General features: G+C 44.6%; 1 protein-coding gene across 2 annotated transcripts in view; it reads left to right on the plus strand.

Moving 5' to 3' along the window:
- Positions 1 to 19,944, plus strand: part of ZFPM2 (zinc finger protein, FOG family member 2) — a 590,333-nt gene that overhangs the window by 94,288 nt on the left and 476,101 nt on the right. For both annotated transcript variants that reach the window (XM_069731765.1, XM_069731766.1), the window contains exon 3: positions 18,775 to 18,876. In XM_069731765.1, the coding sequence (XP_069587866.1) occupies positions 18,775 to 18,876 (102 nt within the window). The remainder of the gene's footprint in view (positions 1 to 18,774; positions 18,877 to 19,944) is intronic.

A 19,944-nucleotide genomic window follows, 5' to 3' on the forward strand; every position in this document is an offset into this window, starting at 1 on the left:
AGTTGTATAGAATGCTCACATTCATAAAAGATCAAATTATCAATTGTAAAATGCATGTGCAAAAAAGGGAAATATTGACTGAATTAAGTCAAAAACAATAATGCTTGAAAATAAGGGGCGCAGTGCACCATCCCTCTTGCAAAATACTTAGCTTAAGTTAGCATGTAGGATATGTGAACCTTAAACCTCAGTTTAAATATAGCATAAGATGAACTTAGTGGCAGGAGTAAAATAATTATCATCAAGATGCCCCCTGAAGAATGGTGGATGAAACGTGCATAAGGGACACAGCACTGACCCTGCATCTCACACAGTAAGTTAAGGTACCTTCACACTAAACAACTTCACAACGATATCGCTAGCGATCCGTGACGTTGCAGCGTCCTGGATAGCGATATCATTGTGTTTGACACGCAGCAGCGATCAGGATCCTGCTGTGATGTCGTTGGTCGCTGCAGAAAGTCCAGAACTTTATTTCGTCGCTGGACTTCCTGCAGACATCGCTGAATCGGCGTGTGTGACGCCGATTCAGCGATGTCTTCACTGGTAACCAGGGTAAACATCGGGCTACTAAGCGCAGGGCCGCGCTTAGTAACCCAATGTTTACCCTGGTTACCATCGTAAACGTTAAAAAAACACACTACATACTTACCTTCCGCTGTCTGTCCCCGGCGTTCTGCTTCTCTGCACTCCTCCTGCATCCTGTGTCAGCGTCGGCCAGCCGGAAAGCACAGCGGTGACGTCACCGCTGTGCTTTCCGGCCGCTGTGCTCACAGTCAGTGCAGGAAAGCATTGTCGGTATCTTTACTCTCCTAGGGCTTTTTGCCCATGCTTGTCTTGCTACAACAGACAGTGTTGACGATAAATATTTTACTCCTGCCACACTTTGTTCACACTTCCTTTTGAGGGATTAGACTGCTGACATCAGAAGTTACTCTAAAGGTACCTTCACACTAAACAACTTCACAACGATATCGCTTGCTATCCGTGACGTTGCAGCGTCCTGGCTAGCAATATTGTTGTGTTTGACAGGCAGCAGCGATCAGGATCCTGCTGTGCCATCGTTGGTCGCTGCAGAAAGTCCAGAACTTTATTTCGTCGCTGGACTCCCTGCAGACATCGCTGATTCAGCGATGTCTTCACTGGTAACCAGGGTAAACATCGGGTTACTAAGCGCAGGGCCGCGCTTAGTAATCCGATGTTTACCCTGGTTACCATCGTAAAAGTAAAAAAAACAAACACTACATACTTACCTTCTGCTGTCTGTCCCCGGCGCTCTTCTCTGCACTCCTCCTGCATCCTGTGTCAGCGTCGGCCAGCCGGAAAGCAGAGCGGTGACGTCACCACTCTGCTTTCCGGCCGCTGTGCTCACAGTCAGTGCAGGAAAGCAGAGCGCCGGGGACAGACAGCAGAAGGTAAGTATGTAGTGTTTTTTTTTTTTACTTTTACGATGGTAACCAGGGTAAACATCGGGTTACTAAGCGCGGCCCTGCACTTAGTAACCCGATGTTTACCTTGGTTACCGGCATCGTTGGTCGCTGGAGAGCTGTCTGTGTGACAGCTCTCCAGCGACCAAACAGCGACGCTGCAGCGATCGACATCGTTGTCGGTATCGCTGCAGCGTCACTTAGTGTGAAGGTACCTTAACATGAGCTGTTTAAAACAGCCAGCACCGGCTGAGTATAGGGTGGTACTCCATACATACATATGGCAGATGACAGGAGAAGGAGGCAGCTGCTAAGCAGGGATCAGGGCTGTTCTGCACTGGACCTTCTTTCCTCATGAGCCACATAACAGTCATAGTTTTGTAATTATTTAGGTTGAAAAAAGACGAAAGTTCATGAAGTTCCACCTTTCTCAAACAGTTAAGCATTTTATATCGTTAGATTATCTATAGCCCAAAATGCCATTTGTTGTGAGCAAAGCATCCAGCTCTTGTATAAAAAAATCAAATAAAACAACAAAGGTACACCCAAATGGAGGCAAAAATTATACAAGTATTTGTACTAAATACCGAGTAAAATAATAAAGGCTACCATGGGTATAAAAACAGACAATCGGAAATTGCCAAAATAAAAAAGAGAGAAGAAAACCGACCAAAAATGTCCAAAGTGTACAATATTTTATTAGTAACATACATTAAAAATCAGAGTAATAACAATGGGACATAATTACATAAGAACACTAACCGGATGTGGTAAGAATAATACAAAAAAGGAGAAAATTGAATAATATCAATAAAAAATCAATAAAATAGATAAAATCACAGGGACGCCCATACCACACAGTGGGTATCAGTATTCAGACCAAATGCTGAGAAAGTGGGGTAAATGAATGCAATATGTAGAAAAAAATTACTGCTAAAGTGCACAATGCAAAAAAAAAAATGTGACAGGAAATGCTGTTAGAGCAACAAGTGCTAAAACGAAAATAAAATTAAAAGTTTTAAAAAAGGAAACAATTGAAAATGCTAATAAAGTGCAAAATGCAAAATGAATGATGTGAAAAAAAAAGTTGGTGCAGTAAACAGTGTTAAACCGCAAAAAATTGCATAGTGCAGGAGCAAAAAGGTAAGAATATATAAGGGAACACACTAAATGGAAATAATTCCAGTACCGGTAAGTAAAGTATCAGCAGTCAGTAATATACTTACAATCAAAATAGTCCTAGTGGATGGCGTGCCAACCCGACGCGCGTTTTGGCTTGTAGCCTTTGTCTGACTGCTGATACTTTACTTACATTAGACCTAAATCTGCTTTGCCCGGTGCCAAATATGAATATGAAAAGAACATGACGGAGTTCACTGTTCCTTTAAGAAATCTCTTGCGGTAAGCACATAATAAATGTCATATGTGATTTTTAACTGGAAAGATAAAATACGGCGTGTTTATAAGGACAGATAAGTGTATTTATACAATATCTTCCTTGTTATCTGCTCTAATTATTCCGGGTCTACCACAGTCCTGGATTTGATGCTTCTTCTATGGAATGTTTAACTTCCGCGCCGTCTTTCTCTCTGTTGCTTGGCAACTTGGCCATTGTTTAGGCGCACTGTGACCCTAAAGGTAAGGCAGACACTGTTTGTGAAAATTTACTTATATTACAGCCGAAATGGTCGTCCTTGATGATCTTGGTTGCACCTTAAACAAGTCTCCGTAGAAACCATAATATAATAATCTAATCAATTGCCGGCATCAAATGGCAGCGCAATCTACGAGACGTATCACTTTATCATAAACCGCAAGCTTCTGATAATAATCAGAAATGTTTATTTCTGTCAAATTTTTCGTGTCCTGATAAAAGTCGCGTTGATAACAATTACGTTATAATTGGGATTTATTGTTATTAGCTGATGACTTTCTATTGGACAGAACTGGACAGGAAGTCTGCCGTGCTCTACAGAATACCTTCCAAAGTTCCCACCATGAACTTAAAGGGGTTTTCCATCTTTGGTGAAAATTAGTTAAATGCATATATTTGGGGCTAAAATTCATTTTTGCAATTGGGTTTCATTAAAAAAAATTTGCACAATTTGCTTTCTATAACCTCTATGTCTATTGCTGTCTGCAGAGTTAAGTAAGAATCCATTAGTGAGCTGGTTCTGGAGATTTGTAAATTTTGCAATCTGTTTTTTTCTGGGCCTCTCTTATCTGATTTATGACCACAGATTACATCAAAGTTCAATGTGAAAGGAAGCAAAGAGCCTATATATGAGGTGCAAAATTTTTAACTGCTAAAAATTATTTCTAGCCCCAAATACATGCATATAATGAAAAAAAAAATTGTCCTCAAAGGTGGACAGCCCCATAGGGGTGCACAACATATTCTAATCTGCGGGTCAAATTTCTCTACTAAACGTTCTTATGAGCAGCAATAAATATTTACCCCTGAGACAGTTATTTCATTGTAGTATTGGAACATGCATGATTTCTACCTATTGCTAAAATAAGAGTTCACTTCTCCTCCAATTTGTGCTCCATGTGTAGCCCCGGCACCCAACATGCAGATGGGGATCCTGGCTGGGTGTGTGCGTTTTGCCTATGGGGGCGCTACGCCCTTGCAGGCCGCATGATACCAGTGACTTCGGCTGGCCAGGACCGTTTATTGAACAGTTCAGTAAGTGAGGCAATCAGTCATAAATAGTCTTTTACTTAACATTAACTTGGTGGGAACTACTGTATGTACCATAGATAGCGGGTGCATAACTTCACAAACGTTTCCTTTACAATACGGAGCATCTTCACACACGGTCTCTCTTCCTCTTCCAGGACTATTTGTTTCTGCCTCAAGTTCTTCTGTCTTCACCACTACCCAGTGCAGTACTACAGTTTAGTGAGCATGCTGAACTTCAACCCGTGGTTCTGCAACTTTTTTCCCTCATGGCAGTTAGCTTGCCACTATTGCCTTCACTTAGGGTATATGATTGCTTACTCCTTGGAACTCCCACCTGGGGCACTCTCTTCATCTCACACTCCCTGTTGCATCCTGGCCCGGGCCGTTACTTCTTTGCCTGGCGAACTTGGGGCTGTACTGCTAGGCATCCTATCCCAGGATCTGTCTCCGATGCTGTCCTTCTGTCAATTTTCCTTCCTTTTCTTCAGATCTCGCTATCCATGCCTTGGTCTCCACTGATGTCAGGAACACCCACATCATGCGGCTCTGCTAAATATTCAGACCATAGGTCTGTTTCTGTTGCTGCCTGGACCCTATCTGACCTCCTGACAGGAAACTGTTTCTGTCCCTGCACCTTAGCCCCTCCGATTTGGCCGAGTCCCAATCATTAACCCTAACTGTCCCTATTGTCTGTTACACTACAACACCATCATCAATAACACATGTGTCAGCTCTCCAATATAGCTGCTTTGTTTTTTATTATTTTTGACTTATTTCTGTTTTGATGACACTTCATTTGAAAATCACTAGTACATGCTTGGGTACTAAAACGAGACATAACTTCCGCAGCCTTTGTCCCCACCCTGAAACGAAGCGTCATCAGTGATGTCTGTTTTAGGGGCCTGCTAAATCCCTATTGTACTGATCATGCATCCGGTTGTCAATTCCGACATATCCTAAGTACCAGATCCCTTCTTACTGGGCAATATTCCTTTCAGTGCAAAGTGACAGTGCGCTCCATCACCTGCTCTAATTAGAAGTGACAAGCTAGCAACAGAGCGCAGTGTCAGTGCACATTGTAAGGAGACAACCTAACAATGCACTACCCCCAAAACAGATGTTACTTTCAGGGGCAGGGCTGGCCTTTTATTTTCCTACTCACCAGGTTCTCTCCTTACAGTAAACACTGAAAGTTCTCTCTGTTGCAGACTTGTCACTTCTAATTAGAGCTGGCAAGGAAGCGCACTGTCACTGTGCATTGAGAAGAATAGTGCACAGTAAGATGGGAGCTTGTACTGAGCAAATATTGCAATTTACAACCGACATATGCTAAGTACAGCCCCTGAAATGAATGTCACTAATGATGCTTTGTTCAGAATGGGGACAGATGCTGCGGTCACTGATGAAGTCACAATTGAGTATCCCAGCATGCCCTGGTAATTCTCAAACAAAATGTGCTAAAAATGGAAATAGATTAAAAAAACTGTTAGATTAGAGTAAGAAGGATAGGATTTTTTTTAAACTATATTAGAAAAACCATTATATTATCAAAATAAATAGACACTTATTGTGAAAATCAATATTAGTTTTGGACCACCCCTTTATATGCACCCCTTTTTTCACCTAAATCTTGTTTACTCTCCTCCTCGTCTTTTCCACACCCATAGAATATTGGTTTAAGCACTCAGAGGCCTTCAGAAACCTACTTTCTCTGAGGTTTAGGATGAAATTAGCAGTACCCAATAGTCCATAAGACCTCCACTTTTTTCTGGGAACATCGTGGATGTTCCGGTAGAGTTGGCAAAAATGTACGGTATATGGGGCATTCAGAAACGAATACTTACTGCACCATTAGTACTTGTCCTTTTCTCTGACATGGAAAACTACATGTGAAGAACCACATACTTGTGAATGTTTCTGCTACCAGATGCTTTGGGGTCTAACAAAATAATATTGAGGGTTCTTGGCTTACAGGGGTTGTCTGCGACTTTAACATTGACAACCTATCCTTAGAGTAGGTCATCAATGTCTGAACGGCGTGACGGCGACACAGGATAGGAAAATCAGTGTTAAAGTTCCGGAAGACTGCTTTAACTTTGTATACCCCTCTTCTAAATAAAGGAGACATTTAAGTGCCCAGATTAGATAGAAGTCTGCCGAACTCACCAATTTTGTCAAGATCCATCTAGCGGGTATGGTTCCTGCCAAAAGTTCCCCAACAGAAGCAGCTGGTTGGAATTCAATGGTTAGTACGTTTGTTTGGTGGGTAGAAAAACCGCTATCACTTCAGGAGAATACAGGAAAGCGCTGCCAAACCTTTCTATGGGCGAGTCAGGAGAGATAGCTGTCATCCGATGAGTTGGCGGTCAGCTATCTAATGTGTATGGCGGCTTCACAGTTTCCCTATAATATTTGCTTATTTGTTAATGGAGAGAGAGACTCGTAATTTTCATGTGTTTCCTTTAAATGGATCAGTGAGTAAATATCCAGAATCCGCCCTTACAACTATCTCTTTATTGGCATTCTTCTTCTTCCTCTTATGTTAAGTCTATTTAGAAGGGTGAATTACAAGTTTAGCCTAAACAAACAAATGAATGTACTTGGAAGAAAAGCCAATTTGACTTTGGTTGTTACCTTGCTGTAGGAGACGTTTGTGCAAATCGCCTATAAGCTTATTGACCTGAATCTTTGACTCCTTGTTTCGCAGGATATGGCTAGAATGAGGACACTGATAGATCACTGATTAGAGCTGATTGAACACCCCCGTGTTAACAGCTTGCAGACCCCACCTGCAGGCTCCACATTATCTTTCCTGCCTAGATTTGTTATTTTCCAGGTCCAATATAACCCCCTCACCGGTGAGATGCTCCATCTTATTAATGTACAGCTTACTGCATTTAGCGGGGCCGTAGTCAGCCGCCATGAATACATAATTTATATATCAGGATACACCTTGTATATGCATAATGTATAATAGCAAAACAATCTGGAATTAGAGGACATTCATCAATTGCTTTGACGGGTATGTCGGACAAAAATGGCACACATTGCAAATTTATCAACATGAGACATAAGGGGGGTCATGAAATATTAGATTTAGTGCATCTTGTTAGGTATTTTTCTCTTTCTTCTACCAGCTCATGGTTGGCTTGCTCTTACATTAAGGCTTCCTTCACACATCTATAAAACTGGTGTGGGAAAAAACAGTATCAGTGTGTGATCAGTGTGTGATCAGTGTGTGATCAGTGTGTGATCAGGGTGTGATCAGTGTGTCATCAGTGTGTGATCAGGGTGTGATCAGTGTGTGATCAGTGTGTCATCAGTGTGTGATCAGGGTGTGATCAGGGTGTCATCAGTGTGTGATCAGTGTGTGATCAGTGTGTGATCAGTGTGTGATCAGGGTGTGATCAGTGTGTGCTCAGTGTGTGATCAGGGTGTCATCAGTGTGTGATCAGTGTGTGATCAGTGTGTGATCAGTGTGTGATCAGTGTGTGATCAGGGTGTCATCAGTGTGTGATCAGGGTGTGATCAGGGTGTCATCAGTGTGTGATCAGTGTGTGACCAGTGTGTGATCAGTGTGTGATCAGGGTGTGATCAGTGTGTGATCAGTGTGTGATCAGTGTGTGATCAGTGTGTGATCAGGGTGTCATCAGTGTGTGATCAGGGTGTGATCAGGGTGTCATCAGTGTGTGATCAGTGTGTGATCAGTGTGTGATCAGTGTGTGATCAGTGTGTGATCAGGGTGTGATCAGTGTGTGATCAGGGTGTCATCAGTGTGTGATCAGTGTGTCATCAGTGTGTGATCAGTGTGTGATCAGTGTGTGATCAGGGTGTCATCAGTGTGTGATCAGTGTGTGATCAGTGTGTCATCAGTGTGTCATCAGTGTGTGATCAGTGTGTGATCAGGGTGTCATCAGTGTGTGATCAGTGTGCCATCTGTGTTTTGCTGGTATAAATAAATAAAGAATGAAATTACAAAGCATCTCCTATACTTTGCAATATTAAACACATTCACCACACAGATTGCATGGATGCCAGATATGCAAATTATCTCTTCTTCAGAAAATAGAAAACTATCCTCTGTGCTACCTAATAGAAGTAGCTGTCCTATAAGTAGGGTCTATAAAAGAATTTTATAGTTTTGGAAAGCTCCTCACCATCAGTTGCAGTTTATTAAAAAAACAAAAAAAAATCTACTTTGCTCACCCTCCCGGGGTCCAGTGCTGAGTCTCCCCTGCTGCTTCCAGCATCTATTGTTTTCTGCATTTGAACAGCATTGCAGCCAGTCAGTGAGATCAGCAGCTCTCCCAGAGGCCGGTTTCACACGTCAGTGGCTCCAGGACATGTGGTGACAGTTTCCTCACGTACCGGAGACACTGACTCACGTAGACACGTTAAAATAAATGTGTCTCTGCACATGTCAGCATGTTTTCACGGACCGTGTGTCTGTTTTCAAAACACAGAGACATGTCAGTGTTTATGGGAACGCACGGATCACATGGACCCATTAAAGTCAATGGGTCCGTGTAAACATGTACTGCACACGGATGCTGTTTGTGTGCCATCCGTGTGCTGTCCATGTGCGTTTTTCCTGTCATAGGGTTAAGGCCTCTTTCACACGTGTGTCTCCGGTACGTGTAGTGACGGTTTTCTCACGTACCGGAGACACTGACACACGTAGACCCATTAGAATCTATGTGTTTCTGCACATGTGCGTGTTTTCACACGGAACGTGTGTCCGTGTGCAAAACACGTTGACATGTCCGTTTTTTACCAGCAGCATGAACCACAATACGGACAGCACACGTGCACGCGGAGAACAGTGTGCACTCTCCTCCGTGTGCACGTACTGCCTGCAGGAGAGACAGCGCTACAGTAAGCGCTGTCCCCCCTGCGTGTGGTGCTGAAGCCGGCATTCATTTCTTCGACCCAGCAGCGTTCGCTGGAGAGAAGGAATGAAAAATCAAGGTTTTTTTTCCTTAAAAATAAAGTTTGTGAGTCACCACCCGCCTCCCATCCCCTGTGCGCCCCCCCCGCTTGCCGGGAAATACTCACCCAGCTCCTGCGATGTATGCTCTCAGCGCTGGCAGCAGGTCCTGTGTGAGCGGTCACATGGTACATCGCAGGAGCTGGGTGAGTATTTCCCAGCAAGCGGGGGGGGCGCACAGGGGATGGGAGGCGGGTGGTGACTCACAAACTTTATTTTTAAGGGGGAAAAAACCTTGATTTTTCATTCCTTCTCTCCAGCGAACGCTGCTGGGGAGAAGGAATGAATGCAGGCTTCAGCACCACACGCAGGGGACAGCGCTTAACTGTATCGCTGTCTCCTGCACGGTGCGTGTGGTCCTCAGTCTGCACACGGGCAGCACACGGCTGCCGCATGTGTGCCACACTGATGTGCTACGTGAGCACACGGACACGGATAATTCCGGTACCGATTTCTCCGGTACCAGAATTATCTAGACGTGTGAAAGAGGCCTAAAATTGTAAAAATTGTTGCAATACACGGACACGGACACACGTACAGCAAACAGACAGCACACGTACAGCACACGGACCCTAATAGCATACTCACGGACATCACACGGATCCCACACGGATAGCCTACATGAGCACACGGACACGGATAACTCTGGTACCGTTTTCTCAGGTACCGGAATTATCTGGACGTGTGAGACTGGCCAGAGTTGATAGCATGAATCAATTAATGCGCACACTGATTGGTTGCAGCGCTGTTAACATGATGTCAGCACTGCAGACAATAACAAACACTGGCGGTATGACATCAGCACTGCAGACAATAACAGACACTGGTGGTGTGACATCAGCACTGCAGACAATAACAGACACTGGTGGTGTGACATCAGCACTGGAGACAATGACAGACACTGGTGGTGTGATATCAGCACTGGAGACAATGACAGACACTGGTGGTGTGATATCAGCACTGCAGACAATGACAGACACTGGTGGTGTGACATCAGCACTGCAGACAATGACAGACACTGGTGGTGTGACATCAGCACTGGAGACAATAACAGACACTGGTGGTGTGACATCAGCACTGGAGACAATGACAGACACTGGTGGTGTGATATCAGCACTGCAGACAATGACAGACACTGGTGGTGTGATATCAGCACTGCAGACAATGACAGACACTGGTGGTGTGATATCAGCACTGCAGACAATGACAGACACTGGTGGTGTGATATCAGCACTGCAGACAATGACAGACACTGGTGGTGTGACATCAGCACTGGAGACAATAACAGACACTGGTGGTGTGACATCAGCACTGGAGACAATAACAGACACTGGTGGTGTGATATCAGCACTGGAGACAATAACAGACACTGGTGGTGTGATATCAGCACTGCAGACAATGACAGACACTGGTGGTGTGACATCAGCACTGCAGACAATAACAGACACTGGTGGTGTGACATCAGCACTGGAGACAATAACAGACACTGGTGGTGTGACATCAGCACTGGAGACAATGACAGACACTGGTGGTGTGACATCAGCACTGGAGACAATGACAGACACTGGTGGTGTGATATCAGCACTGGAGACAATGACAGACACTGGTGGTGTGACATCAGCACTGGAGACAATAACAGACACTGGTGGTGTGATATCAGCACTGGAGACAATGACAGACACTGGTGGTGTGATATCAGCACTGGAGACAATAACAGACACTTGTGGTGTGATATCAGCACTGGAGACAATGACAGACACTGGTGGTGTGATATCAGCACTGGAGACAATGACAGACACTTGTGGTGTGATATCAGCACTGGAGACAATAACAGACACTTGTGGTGTGATATCAGCACTGGAGACAATGACAGACACTTGTGGTGTGATATCAGCACTGGAGACAATGACAGACACTGGTGGTGTGATATCAGCACTGGAGACAATGACAGACACTTGTGGTGTGATATCAGCACTGGAGACAATAACAGACACTTGTGGTGTGATATCAGCACTGGAGACAATGACAGACACTGGTGGTGTGATATCAGCACTGGAGACAATGACAGACACTGGTGGTGTGATATCAGCACTGGAGACAATGACAGACACTGGTGGTGTGATATCAGCACTGGAGACAATAACAGACACTTGTGGTGTGATATCAGCACTGGAGACAATGACAGACACTTGTGGTGTGATATCAGCACTGGAGACAATGACAGACACTTGTGGTGTGATATCAGCACTGGAGACAATGACAGACACTGGTGGTGTGATATCAGCACTGGAGACAATGACAGACACTGGTGGTGTGATATCAGCACTGGAGACAATGACAGACACTTGTGGTGTGATATCAGCACTGGAGACAATGACAGACACTGGTGGTGTGATATCAGCACTGGAGACAATGACAGACACTTGTGGTGTGATATCAGCACTGGAGACAATGACAGACACTGGTGGTGTGATATCAGCACTGGAGACAATGACAGACACTGGTGGTGTGATATCAGCACTGGAGACAATAACAGACACTTGTGGTGTGATATCAGCACTGCAGACAATGACAGACACTGGTGGTGTGATATCAGCACTGGAGACAATGACAGACACTGGTGGTGTGATATCAGCACTGGAGACAATGACAGACACTGGTGGTGTGATATCAGCACTGCAGACAATGACAGACACTGGTGGTGTGATATCAGCACTGGAGACAATGACAGACACTGGTGGTGTGATATCAGCACTGGAGACAATAACAGACACTTGTGGTGTGATATCAGCACTGGAGACAATGACAGACACTGGTGGTGTGATATCAGCACTGGAGACAATGACAGACACTGGTGGTGTGACATCAGCACTGGAGACAATGACAGACACTGGTGGTGTGATATCAGCACTGGAGACAATGACAGACACTGGTGGTGTGATATCAGCACTGGAGACAATAACAGACACTTGTGGTGTGATATCAGCACTGGAGACAATGACAGACACTGGTGGTGTGATATCAGCACTGGAGACAATGACAGACACTTGTGGTGTGATATCAGCACTGGAGACAATGACAGACACTGGTGGTGTGATATCAGCACTGGAGACAATGACAGACACTGGTGGTGTGACATCAGCACTGGAGACAATGACAGACACTGGTGGTGTGATATCAGCACTGGAGACAATGACAGACACTTGTGGTGTGATATCAGCACTGGAGACAATGACAGACACTGGTGGTGTGATATCAGCACTGCAGACAATGACAGACACTTGTGGTGTGATATCAGCACTGGAGACAATGACAGACACTGGTGGTGTGATATCAGCACTGCAGACAATAACAGACACTGGTGGTGTGATATCAGCACTGGAGACAATGACAGACACTGGTGGTGTGATATCAGCACTGGAGACAATAACAGACACTTGTGGTGTGATATCAGCACTGGAGACAATGACAGACACTGGTGGTGTGATATCAGCACTGGAGACAATGACAGACACTGGTGGTGTGATATCAGCACTGGAGACAATGACAGACACTGGTGGTGTGATATCAGCACTGGAGACAATGACAGACACTGGTGGTGTGATATCAGCACTGGAGACAATGACAGACACTGGTGGTGTGACATCAGCACTGGAGACAATGACAGACACTGGTGGTGTGATATCAGCACTGCAGACAATGACAGACACTTGTGGTGTGATATCAGCACTGGAGACAATGACAGACACTTGTGGTGTGATATCAGCACTGGAGACAATAACAGACACTTGTGGTGTGATATCAGCACTGGAGACAATGACAGACACTTGTGGTGTGATATCAGCACTGGAGACAATGACAGACACTGGTGGTGTGATATCAGCACTGGAGACAATAACAGACACTTGTGGTGTGATATCAGCACTGGAGACAATGACAGACACTGGTGGTGTGATATCAGCACTGGAGACAATGACAGACACTTGTGGTGTGATATCAGCACTGGAGACAATAACAGACACTTGTGGTGTGATATCAGCACTGGAGACAATGACAGACACTGGTGGTGTGATATCAGCACTGGAGACAATGACAGACACTGGTGGTGTGATATCAGCACTGGAGACAATGACAGACACTTGTGGTGTGATATCAGCACTGGAGACAATAACAGACACTTGTGGTGTGATATCAGCACTGGAGACAATGACAGACACTGGTGGTGTGATATCAGCACTGGAGACAATGACAGACACTGGTGGTGTGATATCAGCACTGGAGACAATGACAGACACTGGTGGTGTGATATCAGCACTGGAGACAATAACAGACACTTGTGGTGTGATATCAGCACTGGAGACAATGACAGACACTTGTGGTGTGATATCAGCACTGGAGACAATGACAGACACTTGTGGTGTGATATCAGCACTGGAGACAATGACAGACACTGGTGGTGTGATATCAGCACTGGAGACAATGACAGACACTTGTGGTGTGATATCAGCACTGGAGACAATGACAGACACTGGTGGTGTGATATCAGCACTGCAGACAATGACAGACACTTGTGGTGTGATATCAGCACTGGAGACAATAACAGACACTTGTGGTGTGATATCAGCACTGGAGACAATGACAGACACTGGTGGTGTGATATCAGCACTGGAGACAATGACAGACACTGGTGGTGTGATATCAGCACTGGAGACAATAACAGACACTTGTGGTGTGATATCAGCACTGGAGACAATGACAGACACTGGTGGTGTGATATCAGCACTGGAGACAATGACAGACACTTGTGGTGTGATATCAGCACTGGAGACAATGACAGACACTGGTGGTGTGATATCAGCACTGGAGACAATGACAGACACTTGTGGTGTGATATCAGCACTGGAGACAATGACAGACACTGGTGGTGTGATATCAGCACTGCAGACAATGACAGACACTTGTGGTGTGATATCAGCACTGGAGACAATGACAGACACTGGTGGTGTGATATCAGCACTGGAGACAATAACAGACACTTGTGGTGTGATATCAGCACTGGAGACAATGACAGACACTGGTGGTGTGATATCAGCACTGGAGACAATGACAGACACTGGTGGTGTGATATCAGCACTGGAGACAATGACAGACACTGGTGGTGTGATATCAGCACTGGAGACAATGACAGACACTGGTGGTGTGATATCAGCACTGGAGACAATGACAGACACTGGTGGTGTGATATCAGCACTGGAGACAATAACAGACACTTGTGGTGTGATATCAGCACTGGAGACAATGACAGACACTTGTGGTGTGATATCAGCACTGGAGACAATGACAGACACTTGTGGTGTGATATCAGCACTGGAGACAATGACAGACACTGGTGGTGTGATATCAGCACTGGAGACAATGACAGACACTGGTGGTGTGATATCAGCACTGCAGACAATGACAGACACTGGTGGTGTGATATCAGCACTGGAGACAATGACAGACACTTGTGGTGTGATATCAGCACTGGAGACAATGACAGACACTTGTGGTGTGATATCAGCACTGGAGACAATGACAGACACTGGTGGTGTGATATCAGCACTGGAGACAATGACAGACACTGGTGGTGTGATATCAGCACTGGAGACAATGACAGACACTGGTGGTGTGATATCAGCACTGGAGACAATGACAGACACTGGTGGTGTGATATCAGCACTGGAGACAATGACAGACACTGGTGGTGTGACATCAGCACTGGAGACAATAACAGACACTGGTGGTGTGATATCAGCACTGGAGACAATGACAGACACTGGTGGTGTGACATCAGCACTGGAGACAATGACAGACACTGGTGGTGTGATATCAGCACTGGAGACAATGACAGACACTGGTGGTGTGACATCAGCACTGGAGACAATGACAGACACTGGTGGTGTGATATCAGCACTGGAGACAATGACAGACACTGGTGGTGTGATATCAGCACTGCAGACAATGAAAGACACTGGTGGTGTGATATCAGCACTGCAGACAATGACAGACACTTGTGGTGTGATATCAGCACTGGAGACAATAACAGACACTTGTGGTGTGATATCAGCACTGGAGACAATGACAGACACTGGTGGTGTGATATCAGCACTGGAGACAATGACAGACACTTGTGGTGTGATATCAGCACTGGAGACAATGACAGACACTTGTGGTGTGATATCAGCACTGGAGACAATGACAGACACTGGTGGTGTGATATCAGCACTGGAGACAATGACAGACACTGGTGGTGTGATATCAGCACTGGAGACAATAACAGACACTTGTGGTGTGATATCAGCACTGGAGACAATGACAGACACTGGTGGTGTGATATCAGCACTGGAGACAATGACAGACACTTGTGGTGTGATATCAGCACTGGAGACAATGACAGACACTGGTGGTGTGATATCAGCACTGGAGACAATGACAGACACTTGTGGTGTGATATCAGCACTGGAGACAATGACAGACACTGGTGGTGTGATATCAGCACTGCAGACAATGACAGACACTTGTGGTGTGATATCAGCACTGGAGACAATGACAGACACTGGTGGTGTGATATCAGCACTGGAGACAATAACAGACACTTGTGGTGTGATATCAGCACTGGAGACAATGACAGACACTGGTGGTGTGATATCAGCACTGGAGACAATGACAGACACTGGTGGTGTGATATCAGCACTGGAGACAATGACAGACACTGGTGGTGTGATATCAGCACTGGAGACAATGACAGACACTGGTGGTGTGATATCAGCACTGGAGACAATGACAGACACTGGTGGTGTGATATCAGCACTGGAGACAATAACAGACACTTGTGGTGTGATATCAGCACTGGAGACAATGACAGACACTTGTGGTGTGATATCAGCACTGGAGACAATGACAGACACTTGTGGTGTGATATCAGCACTGGAGACAATGACAGACACTGGTGGTGTGATATCAGCACTGGAGACAATGACAGACACTGGTGGTGTGATATCAGCACTGCAGACAATGACAGACACTGGTGGTGTGATATCAGCACTGGAGACAATGACAGACACTTGTGGTGTGATATCAGCACTGGAGACAATGACAGACACTTGTGGTGTGATATCAGCACTGGAGACAATGACAGACACTGGTGGTGTGATATCAGCACTGGAGACAATGACAGACACTGGTGGTGTGATATCAGCACTGGAGACAATGACAGACACTGGTGGTGTGATATCAGCACTGGAGACAATGACAGACACTGGTGGTGTGATATCAGCACTGGAGACAATGACAGACACTGGTGGTGTGACATCAGCACTGGAGACAATAACAGACACTGGTGGTGTGATATCAGCACTGGAGACAATGACAGACACTGGTGGTGTGACATCAGCACTGGAGACAATGACAGACACTGGTGGTGTGATATCAGCACTGGAGACAATGACAGACACTGGTGGTGTGACATCAGCACTGGAGACAATGACAGACACTGGTGGTGTGATATCAGCACTGCAGACAATGACAGACACTGGTGGTGTGACATCAGCACTGGAGACAATGACAGACACTGGTGGTGTGATATCAGCACTGCAGACAATGAAAGACACTGGTGGTGTGATATCAGCACTGCAGACAATGACAGACACTTGTGGTGTGATATCAGCACTGGAGACAATAACAGACACTTGTGGTGTGATATCAGCACTGGAGACAATGACAGACACTTGTGGTGTGATATCAGCACTGGAGACAATGACAGACACTTGTGGTGTGATATCAGCACTGGAGACAATGACAGACACTGGTGGTGTGACATCAGCACTGGAGACAATGACAGACACTGGTGGTGTGATATCAGCACTGGAGACAATAACAGACACTTGTGGTGTGATATCAGCACTGGAGACAATGACAGACACTTGTGGTGTGATATCAGCACTGGAGACAATGACAGACACTTGTGGTGTGATATCAGCACTGGAGACAATGACAGACACTGGTGGTGTGACATCAGCACTGGAGACAATGACAGACACTGGTGGTGTGACATCAGCACTGGAGACGATAACAGGCATTGGCAACATGACATTAGCACTGGATACAATAACAGGCACTGGTGGCGTGATGTCAGCACTGGAGACAATAACAGACACTGGCGGCATGACATCAGCACTGGAGACAATAGCAGACATTGGCGGTGTGACATCAGCACTGGAGACAATAATAGGCATTGGCGGTGTGACATCAGCACTGCAGACAATGACAGACACTGGTGGTGTGACATCAGCACTGCAGACAATGACAGACACTGGTGGTGTGACATCAGCACTGGAGACAATGACAGACACTGGTGGTGTGACATCAGCACTGCAGACAATAACAGACACTGGCGGCTAACGTAAGCACTACTGAGCTCACTGATTTTCTGCAGTGCTGCAGACAATAACGGACACTGGTGACAGTGTTGAAGACTCAGCGCTCCACTGTAGGAGAGTTAGTAAAGGACGTTTTCTTTTTTTTTTTTAAACAAACTGCAGCCATAGCATAGGTGTTTTCCCAAACTGGAAAACCCCTTTAATGTTAATGGGCGAAGGTATGGACTTACTCTAAGAGCAAAACAAAAATGGATGTGTTGGTTAGTCCAAAGTTTGCAGCCACTGAACAAATTTGTGCTTGACCCTTCTTTTCTGAAGTTGTTGTAATGCCAGTAACTTGATGTCAGTCTGGGCCCTGTGGGCTTTAAAGGTTAAAGAAAATATTTAACCCCCTCCTTCCTGAACGTTCTGCTGCGTCTTTATGAACTTGAACGAAAAGTGCTCATTTCTCACCAGGCAAACTCCATGGTACAATTTCTTTCTCTGCTTTCATCTGAACTCTTAGCGCAGTAGAAATAATATCCAGGCTACAAGTCGGAATCCATTTGTTTAATACTTCTTAAAGGAAATTGCAATATAGCAGAAGAGAAGAACACATATAATAAAAACTAAGATCACAAGAAGACTGAAGGAGTGTATACATAAAAGAAGAATTGTTTGCCAGACTTTTAAACAAAGGATTATAGTGTGCAGAAGGAATCAGATCTGAATGTAAAACACGCTCGGAGCAGTGTGACTATTATCCTCCTTACATTAGAAGCAGAGCGGCCGGTGGATATTTTATTTCTTGTATAGCAATTTGCATGTTTCCATTACACTGATCTGTATGCCCATCTGTGTGTACACTGATATATATATATATATATATATATATATATATATATATATATATATATATATATATATATACAAGCTTGGACTGGCCCACAGGAGAACAGGAAAATCCTCCGGTGGGCCACCACCCTCTTATATGAGCAGTACTTGGCACAATACACTTGAATCACTATGTACAGACAAAGGCGGCATCTTATTCATTTAACGATCTACCCAGATCATTGGTATATAAATTTGGGATTGAGGAAAATGTCACATTTGTAAATAGTTGAAAAGCGGGACCCTGGAGTTGGTTACTGGTGGGCTCCTGGCTCCTCATTCCGACACTCTCTCTCTCTCTCTCCTCTCTCTCTCTCTATAATATCTACACATCTGCGACTCTCTACTTTTAATAAATGATGTCCCTGTTTATTTGACTTTCAGCCAATGAAGAGGGCGGTCATGAAACAACAGAATTGGATGGAGAGGCAACGTCAGACAAAACTTTACACGCCGGGACAATGGCAGATGGCTGGGATGGACCAGGTGAGGGGAAATATATTAGAATGTATTACATGCTTTTTATGTATTTTAGCACTTCGTTTATCCAGCGGCCTCATAGCTGTGACAGTAAGGGGATACTGGGAGTTATAGTTTTAGAAACGGTTGCAGACCACTGGATTAATCAGTGGTAATATGTATGTTTGGGTCATATGATCCTTTATGTTTGTTGACCTGCTAATGAGGACATCAAATTTTTAGCATTTTTTTAAACTTCATTTTAGAAGATTCTGTTTTTACTCCTTGGTTTGTTTGTAACAGGACGTCATACAGATCTGGTGCCTCGGTTACATGTGGTTGTGTTGTTTACTAATCTAGATATTTATGATAATTAATAGCCACGTACAGTATATAAGTTGGTAGTTGTAGATAAGGATGCAATTTACTGATTTCTAGCAAATGGTCACATGAGCTCACTGATATGATAGTCCAAGTGAAGAGAAAAGAGGTGGCACTCATCGGAATAAAATCCAAACTCTATTGGTCCAAAAAACTGTTTAAAAAATCTCAGGCAGGTGGGGGGCTGGAGAGTGACGACGGCCGTTTCGCGCTCTGTTGCGCTTCTATGGGTCTTTGAAGTGAAGGGGGAGGAGGGGGATTATATACCCGAAAGGAGGGTATAGCCCGCCCACCAAACCTCACTTAAAATACAAGAACATACAATGAACACTTAGTGCTTGACATAAAAGATAAAAAACAATAAGCACCAAAAAAGCACATTAATTCCATCTGTACAGAATACAATAATAATAATAATAATAATAATTTTATTTATATACAAAAAAATATATACAAGCAGAAAATCAGGGGAACACTGACATATCATTGTGATCATTGAAACCTGTGGGACCCAGTGCTTGGGAGCACATTATCCATTTAGCCTTCCTTTGCAGGGGATGTCTGTGAAGATCGCCCCCTTGTGGGGGTAACACTACCTTTTCCAAACCTGCGAAAGTAATAACATGCGGATTACCATCATGAGCTTCCCTAATGTGTTTTATCAACCTGGGTACACCTTTGCCCGTAAGTATGGAGTTACAATGTTCCCTGAAT

This window comes from Ranitomeya imitator, chromosome 6, assembly GCF_032444005.1.
Source record: "Ranitomeya imitator isolate aRanImi1 chromosome 6, aRanImi1.pri, whole genome shotgun sequence".
In the NCBI taxonomy this organism is placed as follows: Eukaryota; Metazoa; Chordata; class Amphibia; order Anura; family Dendrobatidae; genus Ranitomeya; species Ranitomeya imitator.